This window comes from Harpia harpyja, chromosome 13 (genome assembly GCF_026419915.1).
Source record: "Harpia harpyja isolate bHarHar1 chromosome 13, bHarHar1 primary haplotype, whole genome shotgun sequence".
Taxonomy (NCBI): Eukaryota; Metazoa; Chordata; class Aves; order Accipitriformes; family Accipitridae; genus Harpia; species Harpia harpyja.
In genome coordinates this window covers 44,891,511-44,913,360 of record NC_068952.1, presented here as the reverse complement: position 1 = coordinate 44,913,360, position 21,850 = coordinate 44,891,511, and the positions used below count along the sequence as shown (strand labels likewise).

Below are 21,850 nucleotides of genomic sequence, written 5' to 3'. Positions count from 1 at the left end.
CGCCTCTGCACCCAGACCCCCCCCCGCCTGTCTCTGCCTTGGGGGGGGGGGGGGGGGGTTCTCCTGGCTGGCGGGGGGCGGGTGTGGTGGTGGTGGCGGGGGTCCCAACCCCCCCCCCGGCTGTGCATGTGGCGTTTCGCTGTTGCTGGTGGTGGATGTTGTTCTCTGGACGCCGCTTTCGCTCTTTCCCTCCTGGTCCCTGTACATAGAGAGAGCTCTTTATTTTTGAATTCCCACGGGGGGCCCCAGCTCCGGGGGGGGGCTGCTGGGTGGTAAGCGAGGTGGGGGGGGCGGGGGGACCAACACCCGACCCACTCCCCCCCCCAAAGTCTGCTGCTGCCCCAGGAGTGATGCCCATGGGGGACCGAGGGCTGATCGTGGGGGCACGGTGGGTGCCTTTGGGAGGGTCCCCCAGTGGGCACCCTGTGTCCCCCATCCCGCTGACCAAGACCGGGCACCCAGCACCTTGCTTCCCCCTCCCCGGGCAGGCGGGTGGCTGGGTGCCAGCTCTGGGTGCTGGCGGCTTTTTTTGGCAGGGGTAATGCGTTTGGGGGAGAGGGGGGATGTGGGTGCCACATAATGGGGCTGGGGGGGGGCAGCCGGGGGGCTGTGGCCCAGGCAGCGGGGATCGGGGTGGGGGGATCGGGGCGATCCAGCCAGCACTGACGCAGCATCGAAAGCACTTTAGACTAAGAGAACGGGTCTCTTAGGGGGCACAGGCTGCTCCGCCGGGTGGTGGGGGTCCCCCCGCCACTCCCCCACGCCATGGCACAGGGGCACCAGGCAGCGCTCCCGGCTCCGGCCAAGGGCATTTGCCTCCCCTTCCTGCACCCCTTCTCCCCCCCGGCCAGCCACCCGGGGGACCCCATCTCCTGCAACTTCCCCTTCCCCAGGGGAGGCATCACCCCACTCCGGGTGCTCCCCGGCTACGCGTTTTCCCCGGGGGTTCCCCTTCCTCCATCTCTGCGTCCGGAGGCGCCGTGTGTTGCTGGGGGCTGATTTTGGGTGGGGGGGGGTGCAAGGGCGGGAGGGCCGGGGGATATTTTTTTTTTAAATTATTATTATTTTTTTCTGCATGCCCTTTGCGCGGGAGCAAACCTCGGGCGCTAACGCTGTATGTCGAGGAGCTGAGCTGAGCTGTTACTGTCCCATGAATGCTGGTGGATCGTTGCCAAATTTTTCTCTTCTCCTCCCTTTTTCTCTCATTCTTTTTCAATCCCCCCACCCCCGGCATATTCCCCCCCCACCCAACCCCTTCGTCTTTTCTTTCTGAGCCTTGTAAGTGTAAAAGATGACTCTGATTTCGTTTTTTGTCTCGGGAAAACTGCAAATAAATTATGAGGAAAAACAACTGACAAAAAAAAAAAAATAGCTGGAGGGAGAAGGCTGAGTGGATCTGTACCCAGGACGGCCCATATTCCACCCTTGGGAAATGGCAAAGAGAGCCAGAGACGGGCGACAACTGCCAAAAACAACTTTATCCCTGCCTGGCCGGTGCGGCCAGTGGCACAGAAACGATAGGCAACACTGATCACGATACAGTCTCAAGCGAAAGCTTTCTCCCTTCCGAAGGAGGAGGCAGCGAGGGCTGTTGGGCACCCGGCAGGCGCTGTTGCCCCCCCACACCCCAGGCTGATGGGAGCGGGGAGGGGTGGGCTGTGAGGCGCAGGGAAGCCAGGTGAGCCCCCCCCGGCTGCCCCCAGCCCCGGCCCTGGGACCCAAGCACTGGGGCTGGTCTCCAGCCAGCCCAGTGCTGCCCCAGCTTCCCTTTCCCCACCTGGCAGCTGGTAAACTGGGAGTGTGTGTGTGGGGGGGGGGGGGCCTCAGACACATCTGCAGCTGGAGCAATGGGGGACAGACCGCCCCTCCCCAAACCAGCCAGGGGGATAGGGGGGCCACAGGGAGTGTAGGCTGCCCAAGCCCACCCCGGCTCTTTTCCACATCCCCCCACTGAAGCAAGGGAAGGGGCCCAGAGGTGACCCCCCCCCCCCCCCGTAACCCCCTCGGTCCTGCCCCTTCCCCAGGGACAGAGGCCACAGCTTCCAGTTCACCGGCACTGGGAAAAGCCGCCCAGGGAGGCAACGGGTGATAACCCAGCAGCAAGCATCCCCCACCAGAGGAAAGCACCTCTTCTTCCCTTCCCACCCCTCTCCCACCCCCCAGGCTCGCTCTAAGGACACAAATACATAAAAGACCCCCTCCCCAGCTCCCCCTAAGCAGCCCCACGCATCACAGCGGGGAGCCCCAGCTCCTCTCTCCCTGACTCCTCCGGGGCCGGCAGTGCCGGGACGCCGAGGTGCTGGCTAGTGTTACAGGTGTAAAGGCAAGGGTGGGCGCACGGCCGGGCGCCCCATGGTCCAAGTCACCCTGGGGAAAAGTGAGGGCGGCGGGTCTCCAACACTCCCCCCATCCCACAGGGTGCCAGCCCGATGCCGGCCTCGGCATCCCCTCGAGATGAAAAAAAAACCAAAAGTCACGTAAAACCGCGGCACCGAGGAGGCCCTGTCCCGTCCCTGGCCTCCGCAGTGCAGCCCAGGCCTGGGAATCCGCCCGGGCTTCTGCTTTCTGTCCTGGGTGAGGTCCGAAGGGGAGCGAAGGCCTGGTGGTCTGGAACAGGAGACCCTGGGGTCCGCGTCACATGATTTCACAGCAGGAGTTCTGCTTTCGGGCCAGGGAAGAGAAGGAAAAGCAGCAGTGACACTCGCTGCAGCTCCCCAAGGGTCAAGCTGGGGGCTGCACAGCCCTCCTCCCACCGGAGGAAGCCGGCTCGGTCCCAGCCCTCTCAGCTCGCCACGAAGGCAAACACCCTGTGCCCCTACACCAAAGGCTCATGGCACAGATCTGACCCCCCCACAGCCATTGCCCTAGCTGGAGCCTGCGCCAGGATCACCACAGCCGGGACTGGCATCACCCTCCACTGGCCACAGGGCAAGGAACAGCCTGAGTGAGGGGCCAAGGAGCTCCGCAGCCGGAGTTTGGGCAACCAAGTTCCCTCCAGGTCCAAAGCAGCTGCGCCAGCGGATGGTGGTCCTTGACTGGAAACCCACATCCTCTGCCCCGGGGGTTTGTTCTGCCCTTCCCCAGGCCCCAGGCCATTGCTGGCTCCTCAGGGAGGGGGTGACCCTCCCCTGGATGAAAAAGCCGCACTCACAGTTTTGTAGAAGGCTTTGGACTGTGCCCCGAGCACCTCCGATTTGGAGACCAAGTCGTCCAGCTTCTCCCCTCGTTCCAGCAGCGACTCCATGGTGTTGTGCTGCCGAAAAAACTGGCGCTGACCCACAGCGCTGGTACCCTGGGCCCTCCCCCACTCCCTCCCCAGCCCTGAGCAGAAGATGGAGGTGCCACCGTGTCCCATCCAGGAACGAGCCTCTGCCTTCCCACGGCCACCCTGGCTCCACAGCAAGGGAGGGGGCAATGCCAGCCCCAATAAAGATGGGAAGGTCACAGCGACCAGGAGAAGAAGAGCCCCCGGTGAAAACAGCAGCGCACGCAGGTCATTTAAAGCAGAAGACAAGTGAGAACATGACACTGCGCAGGAAGGGACCGTGGTTTGGAGGAGGGAAGCAGAGGTTGTTGGGGGGTGTCAGTGCCCCCAGGGTTGTGCTGGGCAGCTTGGAGGAGCCCGGAGGAAGGGAAGGGGAGAGGAAGCTCCCACAGCACCAGTAATGTCTCCAGGGAACGGAGAAGGCAGGATGGCCCCATCGCCCTGATGGCCACCCTACACCCCTAGCCCCCCAAAAGGGCGTCCCCACGGCCCCGAGCAGACATGCCAGCTGGAGCATCCTGGTTGCGGGCCTGCGTCCTTCTCACCAGGATGATTTTGGTCTCATCCAGCTCCGCCTGCACTCTGGTCATCGGGTCGGCATCACGGGGGTTCTCGGAGAGAAACTAAACTGCCTCGGTACCACCGCCGCAGGGGACGTCGGCGTCCCCCGGGCCACGGCCCCGCAGCACCAGTGTCCCGGCACACGCCGGGGCGTCACACACGCTTCCACCTCCAGACCTGGGGGCCGTGGGGAGCGTTCCCGGTCTCTGCGTAGGATCTGCAGGGGTCCCGGGGAGGCCGTACCTGGTATTTACTGAGGTATCCATCCAAGGCGCATAGCTGATTGTCGCTGGGGATCCCGAAGGCCAGTCTATTTTGCTGACCTGCCAGGAGAATTCATCCAGCACCTGCGACACAAGGAATCGGGCAATTACTGCCTGGTGGTTCTGCTTGCGGGGCCATGGCTGGCAGAAAGATTTTCTCCTCGAAAAAGGAGATTTTTCTTCTTGTTTCCTTTTGAACGAGCCAAGGGAAGAGACAGAAACCAACTTCTTCGGCGATGCCCACGCCAGGTAGGGGTGGCCGTCCCCAGACCATCCCCAAAGCCCTGCGCCCTGCCAGGGCGGCCAGACATGTCATCGCCAGTTTTCGGCAATGCTGGGTGCGTGGCTGCACCCAGTTTTCCCACATATAACCCAAGCCAGGCAGGGAGGACAGGGTGTTTGTGAGGCCAATGCCTGGGCTGGCAGCAGAGTGGAGCTGGGACTAAGTCCCAGCAGGCAAAGCCAAGTCACTGCATGGCTTGGAAGTCCTTGGGCTGGCCAAATCCTGCTCAGCTCAGCTCTGATGTCCCCCAGCTAACGAGCAGGAGGGTCATTTCCTTGTCAGAGCGTGAGCAGGAGATGTGGAGGTGCTCCCCGGAGCAGCCCCACTGCAGCCTGTCACCTCCAGTGCTGCTCCCAGGTCGCATGCTCACCTTGTCCAGCAAGGTGAAGCAAACCCGCTGTGGATACTCGTTATCTGCGATCACCACTCCGGCCAGCCCGTCGTTCCGGACGTACACGTGGCAGAGGTACTCTGGGCAGAGAATTTATGTCAGAAAGGCAGCGGGAAGGTCCAGAGCCTGCCCTAGCGCCCGCTGCCTCCTGCCCGGCCCCAGCAGCAATTCCACGACCCACGAATTGCCCTGGAAAGTTTCATTCAGCGACTGCATTTCACATGATTTCATTAGGAGAGCGGGAAGGGCTCAAGGGAGGATCAAAATCAGCCCCACATTGTGCTTCAGCAGGTTACAACAGCCTGGCCACATGACGTGGGACACGACGCTAGCTTTCCAGGGCAGCAGGTACTGCCAGAGTTAAACAAAAACAGAGGGTGAAGTGCTCAGCCTGATTTTAATAAACAACAACTTGTCACAAGCCTGGAGTGTCATTAAAGAGGCTGCAGCGGCCAATTCCAGGCCGCACCCTGCATGTCTCGGGGTTCGGGAGGCACGTGGAGCAGGGTGGGGAGGCTGGAGATGAGGCCAGAGATCGGGGTATGGAGCCCGGACTCACACTGCAGAGCTCAAGGAAGAGGGGAAGGAGGCTGCACCGGCACAGCCACCCCTCTGGGAACAGGACAAAGCTGGCAAGCTGAGGGGCGGCGGGAGCGCAGCCCGACAGCTCCGAGTGTCCCAAGGGTGGCAAGGAGAGGAAGAGAGCCCAAAGGCGGCAGCTGGCTGTCAGGCAGGTCCCTGTTCTTCCCGTAACACTCTCTTGCGGAGCGGGCTGGGCTCTCGCCCGGCTCAGCAACCTCACGCCTTTAGTGCTACTTGCCTGGGTGCTGTTTTGAAGTCTCATTTTTTAATTGTAAACAGACAAGGAAGGAAGCACGTGCGGCTGCACGTGCTGACCCTGGGCTGTCCTCTTACCTTGCTCCTTGACGGAGGCTCTGCTGCCCAGCTCCGAGCGCTCCACAATCAGCTGGCTCGTGAAGGTCATGAATTCCTGCACGCTGCAAACACAAAGCATTGGCGCTCGAGTCTGCGAGGGGACCCAGCTCTGCGGGAGCTGCATCTGGCCCAGTGAGCTACGGGGGGTGCTGGCGCAGCAATGATGGGGGAGATCATCTGTCCCAGAGGTCCCCGGCATTTTGGGCAGACTGAAACCCTTCCCCACAACCCCACCACCACATTTAGGTAGCGGGGACGTAGCTGAGCTGTGGGTTTTCCTCAGGGAAGAGGTCAGACCCTGCACCTACACAGAGCTGCAGCCACCACCCAAACACCTCCAGCTTCACTGGGCCCAGGGGAGCACCCACACCCCTCCGGCCGCGGTGAGGGACTCGCATCCTTGGGCTGAACTCGCTTTTTGGTGATTTAGCAGAAAGTAAAACACCAGGCTAAAGCCTGAGGAGCAGCTGTGCCCTGCTCGCAGCGAGGGGCTGCATGGGTGCTCCAGCCCCTTCTGCCGCCTGAGCTTTTATCCTGTGCTTGGGGCCTTCTGGCATCCCAGGGAGGCCGTCTGACCCACAAACGCACCTCAGCTCCCTACCACATTGAGTCAAAGTTAAGGAAGATCCTTAAGCCAGACTCGCTCTAAGTCTGGAAAACATTCCTGAGCCCAGACTCGAGTCCTGCCAAACAGGCTTCTTGCGTAAACCCTCCTCCTCACCCCACAGTAAAGGAAAAGAGGCCAAAAACCACCAGCAAGTGCAAAATAAATCTATTCCCAATGTACGCCAGGGATTAATGAACGTGAGGCGACAAATTCCCCACTTCAGCTGGAAAGTCCCAGGAAGGAAAATCTGTCAGAGCTCAGACTACAGAGTTTGCTCAAACACCCCCCCACACCAACAGCTCCCACTTGGGAGCTTCATGTGACAAGGAGACGTCAACGAACATGGACACCAGCACGGCAAAGACCACGGTTTCCTCACTGCCTTCCACTGCTGGAAGCAACTCCAGAACGGGGATTTGCCTCTCACAGTTTACTTATTCCTTAGGGGTTTTTTTGCATTTCCCCCAGCCTGGACACCACATGATCAGACACCAGCTGCAGACAGACTCCGAACCAACGGGTTTCCAGGCACTGCAGAGAAAAGACTGGCCCAAAGATTTCTTAACATCCAAGTTTAGCAGAAACAGAGGACCGAAACGTTCCTCCTGGTCTGGGGACCTGCTGGGAGCCACAGCCCCCACTGTCGCAATTCCAGTATTTCACAGTATTCTCGGAGAAATCAGCCACCGAAGACTTCATTCCCTCACGCCATGTTCCTGATCCTGCCAAATGATACAGCAGAGGTTTGATGGCAGACACCCCGTGCTGGCACGGCCAGGCTGGCCCCGTCCCCCTGCCCAGCAGGCTCTCACGGCTCCCAGGAACCACAACCATGTTTATCCCAGATTCAAACCCCAAACCCAAGTCTCCAGTAACTCCACAGCCTCCAAAAAAATGTACATGCAGCATTTTTAACCCAAACTTAACTTAATCGCACCTTAAATTTCACACCTAGGCGGTGCTCACACAGGCACCGAGGTCCAAGCAGCCCCTCCGAGCACGACCAGGGAACCAGCTCAGGACAAGGATTAACTACCAGAGAAAAGCTGCGAGACTAACAAGCGCAGACACCCCCTCACCCTGCACAAACAGTATCGCTGTTCCCCAAAACACAAGACTTTTTTTAAGCAAAGAAACAGCCTGCTGCCAGGGAAGCGGCTCTTTTGGCCATAGCCGACGGCAAAACCACACGGGGAAATTTCTCAGGATTTGGAAAAAGGAGAGCTGCGCCTATGAAGTGATTTGGGTCTTTAAGAGATTACTTCACCCGGTGCAATCCGTCCCGGCTGCAGGCGTTGGCAGCACTGGCACAGCTTTTTTGATTTGGCTAAGAAAGTATTTTTTAAGACAATTTTACTTCAGTATTTTTCCTTTATCACTGGAATTGTAGAACCAAATGTACTCAAGGCTCCATAAAATCTTGGCAAGGATGGGGCATGGAAAATTCAAGTCCCGTAGGTGAGTATTTCCTAAAGCCTTTATCGTCTGGAGCCGGGTGCTGGGAAACGAGCTGTTTCACAGCAGGCACCTGCTTTATTTTACGGCTTTTGGAGGTTTTTGGGAGCTCCCTTCAGTTGCAAGCTCAAGGGCAGCTGCTGAGAGAGCTCCACGATCTCTCCGTGTGCACGGAGCGGGCAGTGGGACATCCAGGAGCCCAGACTGGTGTTCAGGGTTAAACTGACTCACCCAAAGCCATCAGAATAACCCGAGCAGAGGTTTGCGGGCTGGAAAAAGTTTAAGATTAGACCAAACACCTAATTAAAAAGATACTGGAGGTGTCAGGCAAGCCTTGTTAGTCTGACACAAAGACAAGCCTCCTCCCACTCACCTCTCACACCCCAGGAGTCACCATGACTACTGGGTTTAGGCACTCGCTGGAGGGAGAAGAGCTGACCTGAGCACTCGGGGTGTTTCCCTGCACCCAGATTTTATCGCTTGGCTATGGCGGGTGATTTACCGAGTCAAACCTGACCTCCTGCTGCTGGCTGTGAGCGGCTTTTAGGGGAAACGAGGTTTCACTCTGTTCCTGAGGCTGAAACATCGCTCAAAGTGGGTTTTGCAGTGCTGAACGGCATGTGCAGGGTCACAGCTCCCCAGGGGAGTGTCTCTGGTGGGTTTATGCCTTAGGAGAAGCCTGTTACCTCTGCCACTGCACATCCGGTGACACAGGAGCGGAACAGGCAAGAAACCCCCCCACAAGCTTCTACTCCCTCTCCCCAAGGTCCTGCCTAAGCCACGTGCCAGCCCTGCAGAACACAGAAGAGATTTCCCCCGACACCAAATCTCCCTGGGAGGTTCTGGCACCCCAGGCACCCACCTGGACCTCTGGAAGAAGTTGAAGGTGGACACGTCGTAAGCAGCTTTCAGTAAATGCACTTTGGGGTCACCTTTGTAAAGGACACTTAGGCTGTAGAGCCTCATCGTGGCGTCTCCCGCTGTCCTGGGCGGAGAAAGGAGACCCGGTGGGTGAGACGGGGGCCAGGCTGGGAGCCCAGGCAGCCACTGGGACCCCCCCTGCACAGCCAGGCCACTCCCCTGGGCCTCCCCGGGACCCCTCCTCCTGCCCCTGGGGCTGGGGGTCCCCCTGCCTCACCCAAACCTCCTCCATCCTTTAAACGCCAGCCCCAGGCACCCTGCGCTCACCCGTCCCACACCCCAGAGCCTGCCCCGACCCCCCACGCCTCGCCTCCCCCAGCCTAGCCTGGCCCCGAGCCCCGGCAATGCCCCCCCCGTCTGATCTCCCCCTGCCCTCAACTAGCCCAGCCCCCCCAATATAATCCAGCTAGCCCAGCCCCCCGCCCCCATATAATCCAGCTGGCTCAGCGCCCCCCCCCAGTATAACCCAGCTAGCCCAGCTCCCCCCAGTATAACCCAGTTGGCCCAGCTCCCCCCAGTATAATCCAGCGAGACCAGCCGACCAGCCCGCCCGCCCCGCCCCCCAGTATAACCCAGCTGACCCAGCCCAGCCCCCCACCCCAGTACAGCCCAGCTCAACATCCCGTTCTCCCCGCCCCCTCCGTGGCTAAACCCCGGCCCGGTACCAGCGGCTCCGGAACGGGCTGTGAGGAAACGGCGACCGACGAGGGGAAACGAGCGCAACCCGGAAGCAGAACTGCAGGCACCGGAAGTGACACCAGCCCCAGGCAACTGCCACGGGGCTTCGCCCGCTCTGCGCACACGCTGGCTCCGCTCCGCCCCCTCAGCCTCTTGACCAATAAGCGCCTGCCTCTCTCGCCGGCCTCGCCCATCGCCGCTCGCGGCCCCGCCTCCGGGCTGGGCGGCCAATCAGCGCCGCCCTGGCGTCATGGAGCGGGGCTTCTTCCGCGGGACCTCCAGCGGGGGGCGCCCTATCCCGGCGTCCTTTGCGCGGGGGGCGGGGGGTCCTCCATGACGGGGGGGGCTCCCCGTGGGCCCCGTCAGTGGGGTGGGCTTCTCGCTATGGGGCACTCTGTGGGGCTGGCCTCTCCCCGTGGCTTGGGGACCCACCTGCGGGGTGAGGACCCCTCCGTGGGGCTGTTCTGTCCATGGGTGGGACCCCTCTGGGTCAGGGACCCCGCTATGGGGCTGTCCTCTTCCCCCATAGCATGGGGGCCCACTGATAAGGGGCAGATGCAGCCCCCAAGAGTTTCAGACCGCTCTGTGGGGTGAGGACCCCTCTGTGGGGCCAGCTCCCCCCACGGGGTGGGCACCCATCACTGGGGCAGGGAAGCCTGTGCCCTCCCCTGCCCCCCGGGTGCTCGGAGCCGTGAGCAGGGTAGGGATGAGGCGCTGTGGGGTGACCCTGTACCCCCCCCCAGGCCCTGCCGTGACATCTCCAAACCCTCTGCCCTCATTCCCCCACGGGGCTGGCAGCCCCCCCAGCATCCATCCAGGGTTCCCAGAGACCCTTCCTCCTCCCTCCACAGCTCCATGTCCGAGGGGACGCTGCCACCACAGACTGACGCCGGGAGGTTTTGGGGTCTGCCCATAGCCGGGAGCATCTTCTTGCCTGTTGGGACCCCCATAAACCACCATTTCCTCAGGTGCCCCCCAACGCTTGGCTGACGGCACCATTCTGGGGATAAAGAGGGGTCACCATGTCCCCATCCCCCAAAACCAGCATCCCTCCACAGTCCGCCGCGGCGCCCGGCATCGATCCCAGCACGGCCGAAGCTTTTCCCATCCTGGGGGCACGGAGCACTTCCCAGTCACCCTCGCCCCTCGCCGGGCGGCCGTAACCTTTGTCATCCAGCCACCGGCTCCTCCGGCCCGGCGCGGTCTCCATGGGAGCGTGCCGGGTTGCTAAGCCGTCCGGTGGAGTGCTTGCCACCACTGCCAGTACATCGAGCCGTTGATATGACAACTGGAGCGGGGACACGGGTGGCCCGGGGCGTGGTGCTTCGCATGACGGGGCCAGCGGCCCCCGGCAGGGAGGGGTCCCGGCCAAGCCTCATCGCCGCGCCGGGACTTCCCCGCTGGCTGTAAAAACCCACCAGGTTGGGCTCGCGACCCCTCACCGTGCTGAAAACCATCCGGCGCACCGGTAAATAAATTTACCGGTGAAAGGAAGCGAGCGGGAAGAGCACGACCCACATCCTCCCCCGGCGCAAAGGGCCACAGCCCCGAGATGTGGGGTGAGAGGGCTGAGCCCGCCGGGGCGCCGGGCCCCTCTCCCTGCCCCTCCGCTTGAGGGTCCGGAGGCCGGAGAGAAGGGGGGGGAAGATCGGGACCCCTCCTCAGCGGGTGCTGGAGAAGAGGCGGCTGCCGCCGGGCGTCGATGAGATAAAGCGGCAAAAGTGGAGCATCCCCCTGCGGAGCGAGGGACGGAGCAGCCCAGCACCGGCCAGACGACTGCCGGGACGGGGAAGGGGGCTCGCTCCACGGGCCAGGCACCGCGGCAGGGTGCCCGGGGACTGGGGGGGGGGACGGCTCGGCCCGCAGCCCACCCCGCCCCGACGGCTGCCCCCATGCTGGATCACCGAGCCAGGATGGAGAGCGGCAGGAAGGAGAAGGTGAGGCTGCTGCCGGGGCGATCCCGGGGGGCCCTGGCGGGGAGATGGGGTGGGGGGCACACGGCAGGTGCAGGGAGCGGTGCAGATCCTCCCCGGGCTGCCAGCCATCCCTGCGGCAAGTGGCCGGGCGCTGCGGGCGTCTCCTGCCGGGCAAGGTTCCTGTTGGGGACAGACGTAGCCGGGAGGGAGGATGGCTGGCGGGGAGGACACCGGCTCCAGGGGCAAAGCCGTGCAGCCTGGGGTCAGCCCCAACGTGCCTGGGGGTCCCCGTCCCTGAGGTCACCCCTCGGCACGCTCCAGGAAGGGGGGCCAGCACCGTAAGTCAGGGCTCTGCGTTTTGGTACGTTGGGTCTTGGCGCAGCACGGGTCGTGCCGCTTCCCCACGCTGCCAAGGACTCGGAACAGAGCTGGGAGCGTCTGTGGGACCCCGCTGCCTGGCTGGGATGCTCCCGCTGTCCAGGCATTGCCGACAGCATCTTGCTGCCAGCCAAGCGGCTGCCGTCCCCGGGATGAGATGGGGCCCGTCGCCTCCTTTGGCTGCTCATCACGTTGTCACCAAGGCACCTGGCTCATCCCCAGCAAAACGTCGGCTGGGGGCAGCTGCTCCCATCTCCTCTCCCGGATGGATTGAGCTCATGGGGCCGTGGGCGAGGACAGCAAGATGCTTCCCCGCTGTGGACCAGGACATCCAAGGGGACACTGAGGGGACACGGCACGTGCTGGGGGCAGGAGCGTGTGGTTGGCAGTCGGGCATCGCCGGCCACCACAGCCTTTGGCCGTGCAGTTTCCAGCTTTGTCCTCTTTGTGGGGTGCACCAGAGCAGTTTCCTTGGGAAGCCAAGAGCCAGTTTCGATCACATGGGAACAGCCAAATCCTGCCAAGGAAGAGCCAAACCCATCGTTTTGGTGGCAAGAGAAGGGATGAGTTGGGGCATGTGGTGCCTGAGACAGAAGAACTATTGAAGAAATAAAACTCACACCCTCCGTTGCCATCCTCGGGTGCCAACCCCAAGGACGGGGACACTCTGGCTGCAGCAAATTTGGTGTTCGTGTGCCAAACGGTGCTGCAGGATGGCTTCTGCATTGTGGAGCGCCAAATGCCTTCAGCCACCGGCTCCGGCGAGATGGTCGAATCCGTCCCTATGCTTTTCCTGGCAGGATTTTTCTAGCTGGCCCGGGCTGAACACCCTCAGGGTCATGGCAAACCTCACCACGGTGCTGCCTCGGGCTGCCCTGGCCCCTTTCTGGGGTGGCCGGCGGCATCCCGCAGCACAGTGGCATCCCCCATGGTGTAGCCGCGTCTTGTCTAACGGCACCTTGGGGGTTCAGTGTTAATGGAGCCCCCGGGCTCTGGCACCAGGGCAGACCAGGGAGGATGCCTGGAGAGGTGCTGGGGTACTAGGATCGGGGGGGATCGGCTGAAGACCCCCAGGCGTGAGGGCTCTGCAGGGCAGGAGCTTTTGGGGTGAGGAGATATTTGGGATGAGCCCTCGCTTGGGGGGCTGGAGACTGAGGGGCGGCGTTTGGGCCCAGGTGATTTATTGGGATGCACTGGGGGGGTCAGGGTGAGCAGCCGCAGGTTTGGCTGAGCCGAGGCGGTGGGTGTTCTCCCGATGCTGGGATGTTCCAAACCACAATACAAAGCGTTTTACAGAGCCCCCCACCCTGAAACACATCGGGAAATGGCAGCAGCCTCGAGGAAAACATCCGTCTGCCAGCAAAAGTGCAAGCGGGAGCATTTTAAGCTTGCCCGGATCCCAGTGACTAATGAGCCCTCTAATGCCGCCGGCTACATCTGGCCGAGCAGCGAGCGCTCTCTCCCCCCCGGCTCCATCTGACAGCCCGGGGCTGCCTGCCCCCGATTACGTGCCGTGGTTAATGGAGGCTGCGCCGGCGGCGGAGCCCGGGGTTGCTACGTAAAGGGTAAATACAGGTCCTGCTTCCCTCGAGTGGGCCCTGCGATTCTCCCTGGTAGCGAGGCAAGGGAGCATTTCCTGATAATACTCTTTGTGTCCTGCCTGCAGTCCTGCCTGCCTGCCTGCCCTCGGCCCCCCATTTGCACTAAGTTTGATGGGTAGAAAATGGTACCCACAGTTCCCGGGGGGATACAGGGAGAGGGATGCTCCCGGCTCCCGGGGCGACCAAGGAGGATGCCAGCATCCTCATCACAGACATGGAGGGGTCCCACATCCTTGGTGGGAGCCGCTGAGCTCCTAAATGGCATCGCTGGAAGTGCTCCTTGCTGGGAAAAACCCTGGGATTGGATGGGATGGGACGTCCCATGTCACTGGTCCAAGTCCTGCTGGAATGGCACTGGCTTCAATGCAACCAGCCGAGCTCATGAAACATCAACCGGCTGAAGGTGACGGCACGGGGACCCCTGTGCTGACCATGGATGTCTCGCAGGCAGCACCGGGAAAGGATTTGGAGCCAGCAGTGGCTCATGCCAGTCCTGCGGTTTCACCAGCACATCTGTTAGGTCGGAGGCAGGATAGTGGAGAGATGGGATAAGGTGTTTCAGGGTGTCTGTGTGCTGATGGGGAAAACCCGGGCCAGGGGAAGGAAAATTTGGATTATTTATTGTGGTTCAGGCCACCCGCATCCCATAGCTCCCGTCCTCAGCTGACACCGTCCGTCCCACCGCAGGTGGAGCGGATCCTGTCAGAGTTTCGGCTGAAGGAGGAAGACCTGAAGAAGGTGATGTACCGGATGCAAAAAGAGATGGACCGAGGGCTAAAGCTGGAGACGCACGAAGAAGCCTCCGTCAAAATGCTGCCCACCTACGTCCGCTCCACACCCGAGGGCTCAGGTACGGCGCTGCCGGCCTGGATGGGCATTGCTCCCAGCCCTTTGCACCGTCACCTCTTCCCCGGACATCGCCAAGCTCGGTGTGGGAGGCTGAGACCCCCCCTGAGCTGGTCACCTTGTGTCCCCCCTCCCCGGCTTTGCAGAGGTCGGAGATTTCCTGTCACTGGACCTAGGCGGCACCAATTTCCGCGTGATGCTGGTGAAAGTGGGCGAGGGGGAGGAAGGGCAGTGGAAGGTGAAGACGAAGCACCAGATGTACTCCATCCCAGAGGATGCCATGACAGGGACGGCCGAGATGGTGAGCTGGGCACACGGGGCATCCCATCCCCTCCCGCATGGTCCCCTGTCACCGGGCAGGGACACACCATGCCGTGTTTCGGTGGGGACGCCAGCAGGTACATCCCTCATCCCTCCAGCTGGCAGAAGCCGGAGGGTGGTGGGGAGGTGGCCACGCTTGGGGGACCCGTGGTGAGAACGGTGGCCAGCTGCAGGCAGTGGGAGGATGGGGACAGCCCCGGTGAAGGCTGGACCTCCTCTCTTCCAGCTCTTCGACTACATCTCCGAGTGCATCTCCGATTTCCTGGACAAGCACCAGATGAAGCACAAAAAGCTGCCCCTGGGCTTCACCTTCTCCTTCCCCGTGCGGCACGAGGACATCGACAAGGTGAGGGGGTGGCTGGGCAGCCTGAGGACTCAGGGGTCCCCATGACCCAGCTACACCCACAGCCCCATTTTGGTCTTACCCTCCCTCCAGGGCATCCTCCTGAATTGGACCAAGGGCTTCAAAGCCTCTGGCGCGGAAGGGAACAACGTGGTCGGGCTCCTGAGAGACGCCATCAAACGGCGAGGGGTGAGATGATCATATGGTTTGTGCCAGTGCCGCAGCAGTGGGGAGACCCCCGCACCCCCGGATGTCCCCGCAACAGGGCTGCTGGAGCCCGGCGTGTCCCCGGGAAGGTCGTTCCATGCGTGTGCACACGCGTGTGTGTGACACATGCATGCATCCTCACCCTCGGGGACCCCCCACCCCAGACCCGCCTGCCGCGGCACAGCCCAGACCCCCAGCGAGACCCCGATGGTCCCTCTCCCCTTCCCAGGACTTCGAGATGGACGTGGTGGCGATGGTGAACGACACAGTGGCCACGATGATCTCCTGCTACTACGAAGATCACCGGTGCGAGGTTGGGATGATTGTGGGTAAGATGGCCCCTTCCCGCAGGGACACGCGGCAGGCGAGGGGGGGGACCGTTCCCACGGCCCCAGTTACACTCCCCTGCTGCGAGCAGGGGCTTGTCCTTTTGCGGGGGGACACACCGAGGACGGGGGTTGGCAGCAGCACCCTGCCGAGGTCTCCTGAGGTTGGGATGCCAGACAGCATCGCCTGGCCCTGGCACGGTGGTGGGGGCACCTTTGGGGTAGAAAGGGGGTGGTCACCGTAACGGGTCTGGTCATCCATGGCACTGGTCCTTTCTCCAGGCTGCTGGTGGCTCCAGCTTCCCACTGTATGGGTGGGGACCCACTGATGGTAACCAGTGCCAGCTGTGCCGGGGAGCCCGGGAGGTGGGGATGGGTTTGAACCCCGCAGACTCCTTTGCTCCCCCCACGGGACCAGCCCCCCCCACCCCCCAGACCCACGCTATCTTTAGTGCCATCAACCACGCGGCCATCTGGGCTTTCCGCACCGGCTCGCACCGTCCCCTCGGCCTGGGTAAACACGGCGCCGCTGGCGCCGGGCTGTTTATCAGCTCCTCCAGAAGCTGAGCTGCCCTCGCCACGCAGCAGCCGGAGCCCCTGGGACGCCACGGTGGCCGTCCCTGACACCCACCGGGGACAAGCAGCTGGTCGGGGCTGCAGGAAAGGACCAGGGGAGAGCAGGAGCCCCGAGCTTCCCTGTCTACATCAGGATGGGGACGTGCAGCTCCGAGCGCAGCCCCCCAGCCGCGGCACCGGCTGCCCTATGGAGCCTTCGGGATGGGAGGGACGTGGGTGTCCGTGGGTCAGCGTCGTCGTCCCCCCCCCCCCGCCACCACCTGGTCCCATTCCCGGTTCCTGCTGGCAGGGACAGGCTGCAATGCCTGCTACATGGAGGAGATGCAGAATGTGGAGCTGGTGGAGGGCGACGAGGGGCGGATGTGCGTCAACACGGAGTGGGGGGCTTTCGGTGCCTCGGGGGAGCTGGACGAGTTCCTCCTGGAGTACGACCGCGTGGTGGACGAGACCTCACTTAACCCCGGTCAGCAACTGTAAGGAATAGGACAGATCCAGTTCCTCTGGGTGTCGCCCCCCCACTCCCCGTCCCCAGCCGCGTCCCCTCCGCCCACCCTTCTCCTTCCCCCGGCCCACCCGCACCACGCCGGGCTCAGCTGAGGCTGGAGCAACTCATCACAGGTACCCCCAAAGCGGGGGTCCTTCGCCCCGGCCGCTGTGCCCATGCGCAGGGACGTGTCCAGCAAGGGAGTGGGGGGGGAGAGGAAAGAGGGGGTGCCGTGGGATATGGCCCCCCCCTCCAAGTCCCAGCCCTGACGGCCGCACCCTCGCCTGTGTCCTTCCCCCAGCTACGAGAAGATCATTGGGGGGAAGTACATGGGGGAGATCGTCCGGCTGGTGTTGCTGAAGCTGGTGGACGAGAACCTGCTCTTCAACGGGGAGGCCTCCGAGAAGCTCAAGACCCATGGGACCTTCGAGACCCGCTTCATGTCACAGATCGAGAGGTACGGGGCTGACGGGGCCGCGGCGGGGGGCCGACACCCCCAAACCAATGTGTTATGCTGCCCCGCACTGGAGGTCTTCCATCCTGTCACCCCACAGCAGGCTGTCCCACATCAGGCTCCCTATGTCCTGTCACCCCACAGTAGCTTGCTCTGTCCTGTAGTGGGGTCCCCTGTCCCGTCACCCCACAGCAGCCCTCTACAACTGTCCCATATTGGGGTCCCCGTGTCCCCCGTCCCCTGGCCGATGCACCCCTCTCTCCCCGTCCCAGCGACTCCGACGACCGCAAGCAGATCTACAACATCCTGACGGCCTTCGAGCTGCTGCCCTCGGGGACGGACTGTGACATTGTGCGGATGGTCTGTGAGAGCGTCTCCACCCGCGCCGCCCAGATGTGCTCGGCCGGGCTGGCCGGCGTCATCAACCGCATGCGGGAAAGCCGGAGCCAGGAGACCCTCAAAATCACTGTGGGGGTTGACGGCTCCGTCTACAAGCTCCATCCCAGGTGAGGATCCCCAGGAGCCTTCCTCCTGCCACCATCCCCTTCCTCTTCCTCCTGCATCCCCCAAGCCTTGACCCAGTTCTTTTTTCCCCTCCGGCAGCTTCAAGGACCGCTTCCATGCCACGGTTCGGCAGCTGACGCCCGGCTGCGACATCACCTTCATCCAGTCGGAGGAAGGCAGCGGCCGCGGGGCCGCGCTCATCTCGGCCGTCGCCTGCAAAATGGCCTGCATGATGGGGCAGTGAGAGAGGACTCGGGGGGAGGATGAGGATGAGGATGAGGATGGCAGGGGCGGGGGGGAGGGAGGACGGTGGTCCCACTCGGAGCTCTGCGAGGAGCAGAGACGGACGTGGGAAGGGATTTGCCGCTGGCGGAGGCGGCTCCTGGCTCCCCAATAAACGGGGTTTGCGTGGACTTCTCCTCCGGGGCCGCTTGAGCGAGTGCTCCTCGTCTCCCCCATGCTCGCAGGCAGACCCCCCCACCATGGGGCTGCCCCACACATGTGGGGCAGCCGAGGGTGTTCCTATGTCTCCCCAGCCCCCTGCATCCTCCCCCAGCTGCAGGGAGTGGGGCTTCCGCACGCTCCCCCCGCCCCTTCGCTGGGGGTGAGACCCCCTTGGGGGGATTGGCCAAGAGAGAAGGGGCCTGTTGGGGGGGTACTTGGGGATCAGGGGCGGTCGGAGGGGGCTGGGCCAGCCCCCACCGGTGAGCCCTGGGGGTGCAGAGACCAACCAGGGTGCACCAGAGCTCTGCCAGATGCTGCAGGGCACCGATTTTTGGGGATCCCCTCCAGCCTTGTCCCCGCAACGGGGACAGGGTGGGAGGCAGAGCCTCGGGGCACCCCAGCCTCCCCCTCCCAGCACTGACCCCCCCAAAAGAGGGAACAGACCCCCGCTGAGGGCTAAATCCCGCTCCTGCCAGCAGCGGGACCCCAAATCCAGCAGGTCCCAGCCCACGCCAAACAGGGGGGCACATGGGTGACCCCTCGCCCAGGGCTGTTTCATGCTCCGGGATGCCATGGCTTGGCCACCTTCCCAAGCAGCCAAAAATAGCGTGTCCCCCCCCTCTAGTGACAGGCGGGGGACCTGGCCTGGCTTGTGTCCGGCACAGCCCGGTGGTGTCAGCGCCCGGTACCAGCACCAAGTTTGGCTCGGCCACCCGCCCACATCCGCTGCCCGATTTAGCTCGGGGCGATAAGGGGGGGAATAAAAGCCGGGGCAACCCGGGGACCCCCGGCCCAGGGCTGCGGCGGGGATGGTGAGTGCGGCCGGGGAACCCCCCCAGGCACCGGGGAGGGGGGCACCCCAGGGTGTGGGGATGCTGCAGGGGGGACTGGGGGCATCCCAGTGTGTTGGGGTCCTCTGGGGTCTGGACCACCCCAGGGTGTTGGGGTCCCTCTGGGTCTGTGGGAGTACCCCAGGGAGTTGGTGTCTTCCTGGGGCACCCCAGGGTTTTGGGTCCCCCAGAGGGTCTGGGGCAGGGTGTCAGGGTCCCTCTGAGGGTCTAGGGGCACCCCAGGGAGTTGGGGTCCCTGTGGGGGTCTGGGGGCACCCCAGGGTCTGGGACCCACTCAGCCTGTTGGACTCAGCCCCGGGGCTGTGGGGCCACCCCATGGGATGGGCCATCTTGGGGGTCCGGGGACACCCTTGGGCGTCTGGGGCCACCACATGGGTCTGGGCCACCCCAGGGGGTCGGGGGCCACCCTGGGACACGGGGGCACCCCGGGAACTAGGGACAGCTCAGGGTGTTGGGGTCCCCCCAGGGTCCTGGGGCCACCCTTGGGCGTCCAGGGTCACCGGGGGGGTCTGGGGTCACCGGGGGGTTCTGCGGCCACCCCAAAGGGCAGGGTCACCCCGGGGCTGGAGGGGGCCGGTCACCCTGGGGGGCTGGGGTCACTGGGGGGGGCGCGGGGCAGCCCTGGGGTCTGGGTCACCCCCAGGGACGGGGCCACCCCAGCGGTGCCGCCCCTGAAGCCCCCAGACCCGCAGGTGGCAGCCCCGGGATCCCCCCACCTCATTGGAGGAGGGGAAGGGAATCCCTTCTGCTCTGATTGGCTGCAGCCAGCAGGATTCCCTGTGTTCTGATTGGCTGCGGCCAGCGGCGGCAGGGTTTCCTGTGCTCATTGGCCGTGGCCGAAAATGGATTCCTTGCGCTCTGATTGGCCACAGCCCTCAGCCAGCAGGATTCCCTGTGTTCTGATTGGTTGCCACCAAAAAGACATCCTTGAGCTCTGATGGGTGGCAGCCCTCAGCTAGCAGGATTCTCTCTGTTCTGGTTGGCCAAAGCCAAATGAAAGGGATTCCCTGCACTCTGATTGGCTGCAGCCAAACAAAAGGGAATCCCTGCACTCCAATTGGCTGTGACGAAAATAAAAGGGGGGGCTCCCTGCACTCTGATTGGCTGGGGCCAAAAAAAAGGGATTCCCTGCGCTCCGATTGGCCGGGCCCAAACAAAAGGGATTCCCTGCGCTGATTGGCTGGGACCAAACAAAAGGGATTCCCTGCACTCCGATTGGCCAGGCCCAAACAAAAGGGATTCCCTGCGCTGATTGGCTGGGACCAAACAAAAGGGATTCCCTGCACTCCGATTGGCCGGGCCCAAACAAAAGGGATTCCCTGCGCTGATTGGCTGAGGCTGAACCAAGGCTTCCCCCCCCCCGCCCCGGCTGGCTCCCGCAGGCCAGCAGGAGGGCAGGCAGGCGTGGCGGGGCGGCAGCCCGGCGGGCGCAGCGCGGCTCCTCCAACGTCTTCTCCGTGTTCGAGCAGTCGCAGATCCAGGAGTTCAAGGAGGTAGCGGGCGGGGGGGGGCCAGCGGGGGTGGGGGCTCGGCCCCTCCTGATCCCCCCCCTCGCCCGCTCTGCTCCAGGCCTTCAGCTGCATCGACCAGAACCGGGACGGGATCATCACCAAGGCGGATCTGAAGGAGACCTACTGGCAGCTGGGTCAGCGGGTGCCGCATGGGGACGGGGACCGGGACCGGGATGGTGACGGTGCCAGCGAGGGGGGACGGTGCCAAGTGTGGGACAGTGACAGGGCCAAGTGGGGAGGCAACGGTGATGCCAGACTGGGGACAGTGGCAGTGCCAAGCGTGGGACAGTGACGATGCCGGTTTGGGGACAGCAACAATGCCAAGTGTGGGATGGTTGGCGGTACCGTGTGTGGGACGGTGACAATGCCAAGTTGGGGACAGCGACGGTGATCCCAGGCACGGGGCAGTGACAGCGCCAAGGGTGGGGACAGATGTGGTGCCAGGCACGGGGAAGGGACGGTGCCAAGCGAGGGGACAGTGATGGTGCGAAGCCCAGAGCACTGACAGCCAGGGCCACCCGGTGTGTGGGGAGGGAACCGCTCCGTTTATCCTCCGAGGGACATGTCCCAGCGCTCCAGCTGGCATCGCCAGTGGCGCCTCTCCCCTCCCGGGGCCAGGCTGTCCCCCGTGCCCGGTGCCACGTGGCCTCGTCACCGTGTTCCCCACCCCACCAGGGAAGATGAATGTGAGCGACGAGGAGCTGGAGGAGATGCTGAAGGAGGGGAAGGGGCCCATTAACTTCACTGTCTTCCTGACGCTCTTTGGGGAGAAGCTGAATGGTGAGTGGCCCCAGGTGTCCCCCAACGTCCCCCAATGTCCCCCGACACCCCCAGGGGTCGGCCCCAAACCTCACCTAACACCCCCCCGCCCCCAGGCACCGACCCCGAGGAGTCCATCCTCAACGCCTTCAAGGTCTTCGACCCCGCCGGCACCGGTACCGTGAACAAGGACGAGTGAGTGGGGGGCGGCAGGGACCCTCGGGGCACCTGGCTGGATCCTGCGTCCCCTGGGATGGGGACAGGAGCTGGCCCCAGGCTCAGCCGCTCCCTCTTCCCACAGGTTTAAGCAGCTCCTCCTGACCCAGGCAGATAAGTTCTCCCCGGAGGAGGTGAGGCAGCTCCCCTGGCTGTCACCGTCACTGTCCTGGTCCCCTGCGCTGGCCTCTGCCCACCCTGTCCCCTCATGTGTCCCTGCACAAGGGGGGCAACAGGACCCTCGGGGGAAGCGGGTGTCCAGGACGTCCAGCTCTGCCTGCCCACGGGGAGTCGTGGGGAGGGGGACACAGCCCACAGCCCCAGATCCCTCTGTCCTCCCCAAAGACCCTGTCCCCAAGGTTCCCCATGTGCCCGGCCCCATCCCTGCAATCCCACGTGCCCCACAGGGACCCTGTCCCCAAGATTGCCACGTGTCCCCCACGATCCCTGACCCCAAGATCCTGGACTCCATCCCCAAGGTCCCTGTGTGTCCCCCGAGGTCCCTGTCCCTGCGTGGCACCCCACAGGGACCCATCCCAGCCCCCCGGGTGTGTGTCCCCACGCAGGTGGAGCAGATGTTCGCAGTGACGCCCATCGACGTCTCGGGGAACATCGACTACAAGTCCCTGTGCTACATCATCACCCACGGGGACGAGAAGGAGGACTGAGGGGACAGCGGGTCCCCTGCCCCCCACCGCTTGCTCCGGCCAAATAAACCACCAAACGAGGGGATCTCGTCTGTCCATAGCGTCC

At 63.3% G+C, this 21,850-nt stretch overlaps 3 protein-coding genes across 4 annotated transcripts; 2 read left to right on the top strand and 1 right to left on the bottom strand.

Moving 5' to 3' along the window:
• Positions 1-1,458: 1,458 nt before the first annotated feature.
• YKT6 (YKT6 v-SNARE homolog) lies at positions 1,459-8,734 on the bottom strand. The gene is given in 8 exon segments (XM_052806413.1): positions 1,459-2,670; positions 3,152-3,253; positions 3,811-3,876; positions 4,070-4,101; positions 4,104-4,173; positions 4,743-4,843; positions 5,679-5,761; positions 8,624-8,734. Coding segments are annotated over 8 exon segments (594 nt in total). The 5' UTR covers positions 8,728-8,734; the 3' UTR covers positions 1,459-2,634.
• A 1,694-nt stretch (positions 8,735-10,428) lies between these two features.
• GCK (glucokinase) lies at positions 10,429-17,560 on the top strand. 2 transcript variants are annotated; one of them, XM_052805546.1, is made up of 10 exons: positions 10,429-11,297; positions 13,943-14,105; positions 14,248-14,402; positions 14,649-14,768; positions 14,859-14,954; positions 15,202-15,301; positions 16,164-16,347; positions 16,660-16,815; positions 17,085-17,318; positions 17,416-17,560. In XM_052805546.1, exons 1-10 carry the CDS (start codon positions 11,253-11,255, stop codon positions 17,558-17,560), a joined length of 1,398 nt encoding a protein of 465 aa, XP_052661506.1. In that variant the 5' UTR covers positions 10,429-11,252. The 2 variants fall into 2 exon arrangements, with proteins under 2 accessions (XP_052661506.1, XP_052661507.1); XM_052805547.1 differs by lacking the exons at positions 10,429-11,297; positions 13,943-14,105; positions 14,248-14,402; ... (1 more) ...; positions 14,859-14,954; positions 15,202-15,301 and having other exon boundaries at positions 16,272-16,337.
• A 767-nt stretch (positions 17,561-18,327) lies between these two features.
• MYL7 (myosin light chain 7) lies at positions 18,328-21,821 on the top strand. Its single transcript, XM_052805463.1, has 7 exons — positions 18,328-18,572; positions 19,960-20,104; positions 20,181-20,256; positions 20,798-20,902; positions 20,998-21,076; positions 21,183-21,231; positions 21,664-21,821. Exons 1-7 carry the CDS (start codon positions 18,328-18,330, stop codon positions 21,763-21,765), a joined length of 801 nt encoding a protein of 266 aa, XP_052661423.1. The 3' UTR covers positions 21,766-21,821.
• Positions 21,822-21,850: the final 29 nt, after the last annotated feature.

Excerpts from the sequence above, each read along its gene's own strand:
- MYL7 (XM_052805463.1), top strand. The coding sequence starts at position 18,328 with ATGCCATGGCTTGGCCACCTTCCCAAGCAGCCAAAAATAGCGTGTCCC. Across the intron at positions 18,573-19,959 it reads CCAGGGCTGCGGCGGGGATG|GCTTCCCCCCCCCCGCCCCG; the intron begins GTGAGTGCGGCC and ends GGCTGAACCAAG. Across the intron at positions 20,105-20,180 it reads AGATCCAGGAGTTCAAGGAG|GCCTTCAGCTGCATCGACCA; the intron begins GTAGCGGGCGGG and ends GCTCTGCTCCAG.
- GCK (XM_052805546.1), top strand. The coding sequence starts at position 11,253 with ATGCTGGATCACCGAGCCAGGATGGAGAGCGGCAGGAAGGAGAAG. Across the intron at positions 14,769-14,858 it reads GGCACGAGGACATCGACAAG|GGCATCCTCCTGAATTGGAC; the intron begins GTGAGGGGGTGG and ends CCCTCCCTCCAG. Across the intron at positions 15,302-16,163 it reads CGAGGTTGGGATGATTGTGG|GGACAGGCTGCAATGCCTGC; the intron begins GTAAGATGGCCC and ends TCCTGCTGGCAG.